This window comes from Oncorhynchus tshawytscha, unplaced genomic scaffold (genome assembly GCF_018296145.1).
Source record: "Oncorhynchus tshawytscha isolate Ot180627B unplaced genomic scaffold, Otsh_v2.0 Un_contig_9227_pilon_pilon, whole genome shotgun sequence".
NCBI classification, from domain to species: Eukaryota; Metazoa; Chordata; class Actinopteri; order Salmoniformes; family Salmonidae; genus Oncorhynchus; species Oncorhynchus tshawytscha.
The window spans coordinates 56,239-68,253 of record NW_024608976.1 but is presented as its reverse complement, the minus strand read 5'-3'; the positions used below and the strand labels follow the sequence as shown (position 1 = coordinate 68,253).

Sequence of the window (12,015 nt, the reverse complement as noted above, 5' to 3'; positions counted from 1 at the left end):
GTAGTAATGGTAATATTATAGTAGTAATGTAATGGTAATATTATAGTAGTAATGTAATGGTAATATTATAGTAGTAATGTAATGTTAATAGTATGGTAATATAATGTAATGTTATATTATAGTAATATTATAGTAATATGTTATATTATAGTAATATAATGTTAATATTATAGTAATATAATGTTATATTATAGTAATATAATGTTAATATTATAGTAATATAATGTTAATATTATAGTAATATAATGTTAATATTTTTTATTTAACTAGGCAAGTCAGTTAAGAACAAATTCTTATTTTCAATGACGGCCTAGGAACAGTGGGTTAACTGCCTGTTCAGGAGCAGAACGACAGATTTGTACCTTGTCAGCTCGGGGGTTTGAACTTGCAACCTTCCGGTTACTAGTCCAACGCTCTAACCACTAGGCTACTCTGCCGCCCCAGTATAATGTTAATGTATAATAACATAATGTTAATATTATAGTAGTAATATAATGTTAATATTATAGTAGTAATATAGTGTTTATATTATAGTAATACTATAATGTTAATATTATAGTATTGATATGTTATTATAGTAATAATAGTGTTAATATTATTGTAATAATATAATGTTAATATTATAGTAATAATATAATGTTAATATGATAATATAATGACATATCCAGGAAGACTAGTCAACATATAAAACTACGGGTCTGATCAGTTGCTGTCTGCTTCTGGTTCTGACTGGTGCTGACTGGTTCTGACTGGTTCTGACCTCCGCTGAGCCCGTCTTCTCATAATGTCTGGAGACCCATCTCTTCTTCAACCAGTCAGTCATGGAAATGTTCAACAGGTTGGTAACTGGAGACTGATCTCTTCTTCTGCTAATTAATGTATCTGCTCTCCTTCCTGTCCCCAGTTACCGTCCCTACACCTACAGTCACTTCGCCCCTCCCACAACCCCCTGCTCCACGGACGTCTGCGACAGCGACTACACCCCCGGACGCCGCGCCCCGCCCACCTCCAACTCCGGCATCGCCAAAGGTTACACCAGCGACCTGAACTACGACTCCGAACCCTTCCCCCCACCCCCCACCCCCCGCAGCCAGTACCTGTCAGCGGAGGAGAACTGTGAGAGCTGCCCCCTCCCCTATACGGAGCGCTCTTACTCTCACCACCTCTACCCCCCGCCCCCATCACCCTGCACAGACTCCTCCTGAAACCCCTCGCTGTACATAACAACTGTTGATATTGTGTTTCTAAAAGAGGGGGAGGAGAGGAGGCTGTTGAGGGATGTACAGAACATATGAACAGAGAAACAGGAAGCTCGGGGTGGAAGAAAGAGCTCCGGGAACATTTGTACATTTTAATAATAGAAAAAAGCCTATCTATATATTTTCTATACAGCGTTTACTGGATACGCCGCAGAGGTTTGTATCCAAACATTTGTACATTTATTTTTTATTTTTTAAGAAAACGTTTTATTAAAACCATCACAAACATGATAAGTTGCCTTAAATCCAGAAGATACAAACAGTTGTCTGTTTTTCCGAGGCTGGAAGAACATTTCAAACGCGTAGATGGAACTATCTGACGCCAAATAACCATGACAACGCCCGGAACAATGGATGGAGGGAGTGGTGAGGCAGGATGACGCCCCCTGGAGGTGACAGACAGCTACTGCACCACGGCACTCTGCAGCCTGGGCAGCCATTTTGTAGTGGATCAGTGATCCCCATAGTAACCAGTCAGCTGGTTTCCACAGTAACAGACAACAAGGTGTACTGAGTGATTTGAGCTCCTTTCTAATGGTTTCCTGGTTTTCCAGGACTTCCTGTCTGCCTGTATTGCTTCAACTAGGTACTACATATTATACAAGCTCCTTATTCATCTAACAGGGTACATAAAGAACCTCTGACCCGACCCGGGGCCCCTCGTCACTACCACAATACTCCTGACGCCCGACCCGGGGCCCCTCGTCACTACCACAACACTCCTGACCCGACCCGGGGCCCCTCGTCACTACCACAACACTCCTGACCCGGGGCCCCTCGTCACTACCACAACACTCCTGACCCGACCCAGGGCCCCTCGTCACTACCACAACACTCCTGACCCGACCCGGGGCCCCTCGTCACTACCACAACACTCCTGACCCGACCCATAGGTCCAGGAAGGGGTGGGGTACAGAGGTCGAGGTCAGGGTTCACAGAAGTTCAGAAAGACAACGTCATCACGCTGTCTGTTGTGTGATGGGGAAACAGATTCTCACATCTGATGAGGTTATTACTGCACAATATTCAACCAAAATCTATGTTCTGTCATCTGAGGTTATTTTATATTTTTCTGTATGTTTTTGTTTTAAATGCCAGACTGCAACTGAAGATTATCTTTACCCAGAACACATCTGGTACTGAGGGGGGTTTATCTATCCTGTCTGGATGGGACAGACCCAGAACACATCTGGTACTGAGGGGGGTTTTATCTATCCTGTCTGGATGGGACAGACCCAGAACACATCTGTTACTGAGTGGGGTTTTATCTATCCTGTCTGGATGGGACAGACCCAGAACACATCTGGTACTGAGGGGGTTTTATCTATCCTGTCTGGATGGGACAGACCCAGAACACATCTGGTACTGAGGGGGTTTTATCTATCCTGTCCCCAGAACACATCTGGTAGACTATCCTGTCTGGATGGGACAGACCCAGAACACATCTGGTACTGAGGGGGTTTTATCTATCCTGTCTGGATGGGACAGACCCAGAACACATCTGGTACTGAGGGGGTTTTATCTATCCTGTCTGGATGGGACAGACCCAGAACACATCTGGTACTGAGGGGGGTTTATCTATCCTGTCTGGATGGGACAGACCCAGAACACATCTGGTACTGAGGGGGGTTTTTATCTATCCTGTCTGGATGGGACAGACCCAGAACACATCTGGTACTGAGGGGGTTTTATCTATCCTGTCTGGATGGGACAGACCCAGAACACATCTGGTACTGAGGGGGTCTTACTGATCTATCCTGTCTGGATGGGACAGACCCAGAACACATCTGTTACTGAGGGGGTTTTATCTATCCTGTCTGGATGGGACAGACCCAGAACACATCTGTTACTGAGGGGGTTTTTATCTATCCTGTCTGGATGGGACAGACCCAGAACACATCTGTTACTGAGGGGGACCCAGAACACATCTGTTTTTTATCTATCCTGTCTGGATGGGACAGACCCAGAACACATCTGGTACTGAGGGGGTTTTATCTATCCTGTCTGGATGGGACAGACCCAGAACACATCTGTTTTTACTGAGGGGGGGACAGACCCAGAACACATTTTATCTATCCTGTCTGGATGGGACAGACCCAGAACACATCTGTTACTGAGGGGGGTTTTATCTATCCTGTCTGGATGGGACAGACCCAGAACACATCTGTTACTGAGGGGGGTTTTATCTATCCTGTCTGGATGGGACAGACCCAGAACACATCTGTTACTGAGGGGGGTTTTATCTATCCTGTCTGGATGGGACAGACCCAGAACACATCTGTTACTGAGGGGGTTTTATCTATCCTGTCTGGATGGGACAGACCCAGAACACATCTGGTACTTATCTATCCTGGGGGGACAGACCCAGAACACATCTGTTACTGAGGGGGTTTTATCTATCCTGTCTGGATGGGACAGACCCAGAACACATCTGGTACTGAGGGGGTTTTATCTATCCTGTCTGGATGGGACAGACCCAGAACACATCTGGTACTGAGGGGGTCTGGATGGGACAGACCCAGAACACATCTGTACTCCTGTCTGGATGAGAGACCCAGAACACATCTGGTACTGAGGGGGTTTTATATATCTATCCTGTCTGGGTGAGGAGACCCAGAACACATCTGGTACTGAGGGGGTTTTATCTATCCTGTCTGGATGGGACAGACCCAGAACACATCTGGTACTGAGGGGGGGTTGTATCTATCCTGTCTGGATGGGAGACCCAGAACACATCTGGTACTGAGGGGGGTCATGTATCCTGTCTGGATAAGAGACACAGAACACATCTGGTACTGAGGGGGTGGGTATATATATCTATCCTGTCTGGGTAAGAGACACAGAACACATCTGTTACTGAGGGGGGGTCATCTATCTTACGCTGTAGCCTACCTTCTGAGCCTACCTTCTGAGGTCTACCTCTGTTTCACCTGTATTCTCTCTGCCTCCAAGGGAAACTTCTCCTCCATCTTCCCCCCGAGGGAAACTTCTCCTCCATCTTCCCCCCGAGGGAAACTTCTCCTCCATCTTCCCATCTTCCCCCGAGGGAAACTTCTCCTCCATCTTCCCCCGAGGAAACTTCTCCTCCATCTTCCCCCGAGGGAAACTTCTCCTCCATCTTCCCCTCCTCCATCTTCCCCCGAGGAAACTTCTCCTCCATCTTCCCCCTGAGGGAAACTTCTCCTCCATCTTCCCCCAGGGAAACTTCTCCTCCATCTTCCCCCGAGGGAAACTTCTCCTCCATCTTCCCCCGAGGGAAACTTCTCCTCCATCTTCCCCCGAGGGAAACTTCTCCTCCATCTTCCCCCGAGGGAAACTTCTCCTCCATCTTCCCCCGAGGGAAACTTCTCCTCCATCTTCCCCTCCTCCATCTTCCCCCGAGGGAAACTTCTCCATCTTCCCCCAGATCTTCCCCGGGAAACTTCTCCTCCATCTTCCCCCGAGGGAAACTTCTCCTCCATCTTCCCCCGAGGGAAACTTCTCCTCCATCTTCCCCCGAGGGAAACTTCTCCTCCATCTCCTTCCCCCTTCCCCGGGAAACTTCTCCTCCTCTCCCCCCCATCTTCCCCGAGGGAAACTTCTCCTCCATCTTCCCCCCGAGGGAAACTTCTCCTCCATCTTCCCCCCGAGGGAAACTTCTCCTCCATCTTCCCCCCGAGGGAAACTTCTCCACAGAGGACTAGTTATTGTACCTGATCAGTTCTTCGAATCATTTAGTTTTTTTTGCAAAGTGTTTTAATATTTTTGTACCACATAGTGTATATTACCGTATTTATAAGCTATAAAGAAAACCATTGTATATCTATTCATTGAATTCTTGCAGTACTTTGTCATTCCGTCTTTCAATATATGCCTCGTTTTATTTTCCTACGATGTCGGACAGTCCAAACGCATGGCGACAATCTTAGACAATATCAACAATCCTTTCGTAATGTCTTGTCTGTCTCGTTCTCTGTCCCGTCTCTGTCCCGTCTCTGTCCTGTCTGTCTCTGTCCCGTCTCTGTCCTGTCTGTCTCTGTCTCCTCTGTCTCTGTCCTGTCTCAAACTGAAAGACTGTCGGGGGAAAAGGGATCCTTGTTTAAACTGGGTTGGTTTTTCTCTCCCTGTTTATCCAATCAGGGCTGGGGGACATTTCAGACTGAAACTGAGGACGAGATAAAGCTGTCATCCTCTCAGAACATTCACACATACCTCAAAACGTCCATCTTTGTCTTTCTGTTGTCCAATGGGCAGGCCAACTTTCAATATAGACTGGAAGGACATTGCAGGGTCCTGGTTCTCTCGATCTTCTCTGCTACTACTGTTACAGCTATGTATCTTGATCAAAATGGCCGTCTTCTGTCCAGACCCAGACACTCTAAGTCCAATCCTTGCTGAGCCCCTGTTCCTGTCTGTCTGTCTCTAGCTGAGACAGTCTCCTGTCTGTCCCCTGCCCCGGTCTGTCTCTAGCTGAGAGTCTCCTGTCTGTCCCCTGTCTGTTTTTAGATTCAACCAGCATTGTTGGAAATGTGGTCATTCTCTAAGTGCACTTTACAGTTCTGATCGTACGTCAGTACAGACAACATGATACACACAGCTCAGATGGATAGGAGGAATATGTTTGTGTGGTCTGGACGTTTGAACGAGCGACATAGTGAATAAGGTTGGTGCTGCAGTTCTGAGAGGTTCATGATGTACACGTGGTGGTTGTGGAGAGGGAGGATATGATGTCAGAGGCCTGTCCTGGGACGTTACATTGATAAGAGGTCTTCTGGTCTACCAGCATCGGTCTCTGATGGTAGAGATGTCTGGGTCGGCCTGTCCTGGGACGTTACATTGATAAGAGGTCTTCTGGTCTACCAGCATCGGTCTCTGATGGTAGAGATGTCTGGGTCGGCCTGTCCTGGGACGTTACATTGATAAGAGGTCTTCTGGTCTACCAGCATCGGTCTCTGATGGTAGAGATGTCTGGGTCGGCCTGTCCTGGGACGTTACATTGATAAGAGGTCTTCTGGTCTACCAGCATCGGTCTCTGATGGTAGCTGCTTTTCCAAAATGTCTGAGTGGACGCCTGTTGGTGAGAGAAGGGAGGTGGAGTAACTTGATTTAACACCTGTGTTGGTTAGAAGGTTAAAACAAGTTGCTGTTCTGACGTTAGATGCTTGTTGTTATCAATGCTGTCCCAAATGGCACCCTATTCCCCATATAGAGCACTACTGTTGACCAGGGCCCTATAGCACCCTATTCCCAGGGCCCTATTCCCTATATAGTCCACTACATTTGACCAGGGCTCAATGGGACCCTATTCCCTATATAGTGCACTACTGTTGACCAGGGCCCTATAGCACCCTATTCCCTATATAGCCCACTACATTTGACCAGGGCCCTAAAGGAGTGCAGGATATAGGGAATAGGGTGCCATTTGGGGCCCTATAACGTGCCAAAAAAACTTTTTGTCTCCATGTTTCTGGCGCTCTGACATAAAGATGAGGAACACAGCAGAGGTTTATTGGCAGTTTGAACATTTTTATCATTCATCCATTTTGATACCCATGGTGCTTTGCAAGGATGTATACAGCTCAACCAACATTTGGTTAGTCAGAATGATTCTTTTCATTTCCACTCAACTCTACTTCTTCTCCGTTGATTTGCTTTCCATGTAAACCAGGGTGTAATGGATGTGTACAGCCCATTCAATACTACAAGAAGCTGTTGGAACAAAATTAAATGTGGATTTTTTGTTTTGTTTTGTTTTTTAAATAAAATGAATGAACTTTCATCTTGAACGTTGTCCATCACATTTTGTTCTGTCCATTATCACTCAACCATTCCCTCTAATCTTTGGCCATTCTCTCTCTACCTCTCTACCGCCCTCTCTCGCTCTACCTCCTCTCTCTCTCGCTCTACCTCCCTCTCTCTCTCTACCTCCCTCTCTCTCTCTACCTCCCTCTCTCTCTCTACCTCCCTCTCTCTCCCTCTCTCTCTCCTCCTCTCTCTCTCTCTCTCTCTCTCCCTCTCTCTCTACCTCCTCTCTCTCCCTCTCTCTCTACCTCCTCTCTCTCCCTCTCTCTCTCTACCTCCTCTCTCTCTCTCCCTCTCTCTCTACCTTCTCTCTCTCTCTCCTCTCTCTCTACCTTCTCTCTCTCTCTCCCTCTCTCTCTACCTTCCTCTCTCTCTCTCTCTACCTCTCTCTCTCCCCTCTCTCTCTACCTCCTCTCTCTCTCCTTCTCCCTCTCTCTCTACCTTCTCTCTCTCTACCTTCTCTCTCTCTCTCTCCTCTCTCTCTACTTCTCTCTCTCTCTCTCCTCTCTCTCTCTCTCTCCTTCTCTCTACCTCCTCTCTCTCTCTCTCTCTACCTCCTCCTCTCTACCTCTCTCTCTCTCCTCTCTCTCTCCTCTCTCTCTCTCTCTCTCTCTCCTCCCTCCTCCCACTATATAACCTACAGGTTGGTGAAGCCTCTAACCCTCTCACTATATAACCTACAGGTTGGTGAAGCTTCCCACTATATAACCTACAGGTTGGTGTAGCCTCTAACCCTCCCACTATATAACCTACAGGTTGGTGTAGCCTCTAACCCTCCCACTATATAACCTACAGGTTGGTGAAGCCTCCCACTATATAACCTACAGGTTGGTGAAGCCTCCCACTATATAACCTACAGGTTGGTGAAGCCTCCCACTATATAACCTACAGGTTGGTGTAGCCTCTAACCCTCCCACTATATAACCTACAGGTTGGTGAAGCCTCTAACCCTCCCACTATATAACCTACAGGTTGGTGTAACCTCTAATCCTCCCACTATATAACCTACAGGTTGGTGAAGCCTCCCACTATATAACCTACAGGTTGGTGTAGCCTCTAACCCTCCCACTATATAACCTACAGGTTGGTGAAGCCTCTAACCCTCCCACTCTATAACCTACAGATTGGTGTAGCCTCTAACCCTCCCACTATATAACCTACAGGTTGGTGTAGCCTCTAACCCTCCCACTATATAACCTACAGGTTGGTGTAGCCTCTAACCCTCCCACTATATAACCTACAGGTTGGTGAAGCCTCTAACCCTCCCACTATATAACCTACAGGTTGGTGAAGCCTCTAACCCTCCCACTATATAACCTACAGGTTGGTGTAGCCTCTAACCCTCCCACTATATAACCTACAGGTTGGTGTAGCCTCTAACCCTCCCACTATATAACCTACAGGTTGGTGTAGCCTCTAACCCTCCCACTATATAACCTACAGGTTGGTGAACCCTCCCACTATATAACCTACAGGTTGGTGAACCCTCCCACTATATAACCTACAGGTTGGTGAACCCTCCCACTATATAACCTACAGGTTGGTGTAACTTCTAACCCTCCCACTATATAACCTACAGGTTGGTGAACCCTCCCACTATATAACCTACAGGTTGGTGTAGCCTCTAACCCTCCCACTATATAACCTACAGGTTGGTGAAGCCTCTAACCCTCCCACTCTATAACCTACAGGTTGGTGTAACCTCTAACCCTCCCACTATATAACCTACAGGTTGGTGTAGCCTCTAACCCTCCCACTATATAACCTACAGGTTGGTGTAGCCTCTAACCCTCCCACTATATAACCTACAGGTTGGTGTAGCCTCTAACCCTCCCACTCTATAACCTACAGGTTGGTGTAGCCTCTAACCCTCCCACTATATAACCTACAGGTTGGTGTAGCCTCTAACCCTCCCACTATATAACCTACAGGTTGGTGTAGCCTCTAACCCTCCCACTATATAACCTACAGGTTGGTGAAGCCTCTAACCCTCCCACTATATAACCTACAGGTTGGTGTAACCTCTAATCCTCCCACTATATAACCTACAGGTTGGTGTAGCCTCTAACCCTCCCACTATATAACCTACAGGTTGGTGAAGCCTCTAACCCTCCCACTCTATAACCTACAGGTTGGTGTAACCTCTAACCCTCCCACTCTATAACCTACAGGTTGGTGTAACCTCTAACCCTCCCACTATATAACCTACAGGTTGGTGTAGCCTCTAACCCTCCCACTCTATTACCTACAGGTTGGTGTAGCCTCTAACCCTCCCACTATATAACCTACAGGTTGGTGTAACCTCTAACCCTCCCACTATATAACCTACAGGTTGGTGAAGCCTCTAACCCTCCCACTATATAACCTACAGGTTGGTGTAACCTCTAACCCTCCCACTATATAACCTACAGGTTGGTGTAACTTCTAACCCTCCCACTCTATAACCTACAGGTTGGTGAAGCCTCTAACCCTCCCACTCTATAACCTACAGGTTGGTGTAGCCTCTAACCCTCCCACTATATAACCTACAGGTTGGTGTAGCCTCTAACCCTCCCACTATATAACCTACAGGTTGGTGTAGCCTCTAACCCTCCCACTATATAACCTACAGGTTGGTGTAGCCTCTAACCCTCCCACTATATAACCTACAGGTTGGTGTAGCCTCTAACCCTCCCACTCTATAACCTACAGGTTGGTGAAGCCTCTAACCCTCCCACTATATAACCTACAGGTTGGTGTAACCTCTAATCCTCCCACTATATAACCTACAGGTTGGTGTAGCCTCTAACCCTCCCACTATATAACCTACAGGTTGGTGTAACCTCTAACCCTCCCACTATATAACCTACAGGTTGGTGTAACCTCTAATCCTCCCACTATATAACCTACAGGTTGGTGAAGCCTCTAACCCTCCCACTATATAACCTACAGGTTGGTGTAGCCTCTAACCCTCCCACTATATAACCTACAGGTTGGTGAAGCCTCCCACTATATAACCTACAGGTTGGTGAAGCCTCTAACCCTCTCTCATGGATTTCACATGACTGGCCAGGGGCTTAGCCATGGGTGGGCCTGGGAGGGCATAGGCCCACCCACTGAGACAGGACTCCCTCACATATAAACCTCTAGGTTCATGTTTCCATGACAACACTCTGGGACAGGACTCCCTCACATATAAACCTCTAGGTTCCTGTTTCCATGACAACACTCTGGGACAGGACTCCCTCACATATAAACCTCTAGGTTCATGTTTCCATGACAACACTCTGGGACAGGACTCCCTCACATATAAACCTCTAGGTTCCTGTTTCTATGACAACACTCTGGGACAGGACTCCCTCACATATAAACCTCTAGGTTCATGTTTCCATGACAACACTCTGGGACAGGACTCCCTCACTATAAACCTCTAGGTTCCTGTTTCCATGACAACACTCTGGGACAGGACTCCCTCACATATAAACCTCCAAATAGCACAGTGGTCCCTACACTCTGATAAGTGATAACAGGTACTGTGCTGTCCGTCTCTAATTAACAACAACCCTGATCTAATGTAGGCTAAGACCATACGATTATACAGCACGACTGTTGCCAAAGACAGTACATTAGGAAGATGGGCAGAAACAGCCTGTACTGTTTAAAGAAGCTCTTCATGTTGATTGTGTTCTATTGTCACTGTTTTACAAGTCATTCATTGAAAGTGTCTAAACATAACGTATAATTTTCTGGTATGGAAATGCTAATGTTTTCCAGAGAAAGATGTTCAGCATAGTAAAGTGCTCGGGGCCAAGCAGACAGGTCTGGATGTTATTGATAATATAAGAGGCTTAACAAAAGCCCACATGAGCTGATGGACCCCAGACATCCTCTTTAACTAGGAGTTTGAGCTACAGGGTACCAGGGAACAAAATAAATGGGGCCAAATGATCCTTTGTCCCAATGGTAGTAAGGCTCCTCAATGTTTAAAACCACCAGTGTTCTGGCCTCCAGCTAACACTGTAGTTAAACTACCAGGAAGACCAGTGTTCTGGCCTACAGCTAACATTGAAGTTAAACTACCAGGAAGACCAGTGTTCTGGCCTACAGCTAACATTGAAGTTAAACTACCAGGAAGACCAGTGTTCTGGCCTCCAGCTAACATTGTAGTTAAACTACCAGGAAGACCAGTGTTCTGGCCTACAGCTAACATTGAAGTTAAACTACCAGGAGGACCAGTGTTCTGGCCTACAGCTAACATTGTAGTTAAACTACCAGGAGGACCAGTGTTCTGGCCTACAGCTAACATTGTAGTTAAACTACCAGGAAGACCTGTGTTCTGACCTACAGCTAACATTGTAATTAAAATACCATGAGGACCAGTGTTCTGGCCTACAGCTAACATTGTAGTTAAACTACCAGGAAGACCTGTGTTCTGACCTACAGCTAACATTGTAATTAAAATACCATGAGGACCAGTGTTCTGGCCTCCAGCTAACATTGTAGTTAAACTACCAGGAAGACTAGTGTTCTGGCCTCCAGCTAACATTGTAGTTAAACTACCAGGAGGACCAGTGTTCTGGCCTACAGCTAACATTGTAGTTAAACTACCAGGAGGACCAGTGTTCTGGCCTCCAGCTAACATTGTAATTAAACTACCAGGAGGACCAGTGTTCTGGCCTCCAGCTAACATTGTAGTTAAACTACCAGGAGGACCAGTGTTCTGGCCTACAGCTAACATTGTAGTTAAACTACCAGGAAGACCAGTGTTCTGACCTACAGCTAACATTGTAATTAAAATACCATGAGGACCAGTGTTCTGGCCTCCAGCTAACATTGTAGTTAAACTACCAGGAAGACCAGTGTTCTGGCCTACAGCTAACATTGAAGTTAAACTGCCAGGAGGACCAGAGTTCCTGGACTACAGCTACCATTGTAGTTAAACTACCAGGAGGACCAGTGTTCTGGCCTAAGGCTAACATTGTAGTTGATATCCTGC

The 12,015-nt window shown here is 46.6% G+C and overlaps 1 protein-coding gene across 1 annotated transcript in view; it reads left to right on the top strand.

Moving 5' to 3' along the window:
* LOC112242098 (low-density lipoprotein receptor-related protein 6) overlaps positions 1–2,495 on the top strand; it is a gene marked incomplete at its 5' end in the record, with an annotated part of 29,212 nt that extends 26,717 nt beyond the window's left edge. Inside the window, 1 exon segment of the mRNA XM_042313941.1 lies at positions 905–2,495. Within this exon segment, the coding sequence (XP_042169875.1) occupies positions 905–1,205 (301 nt within the window).
* Between the last annotated feature and the right edge of the window lie 9,520 nt (positions 2,496–12,015).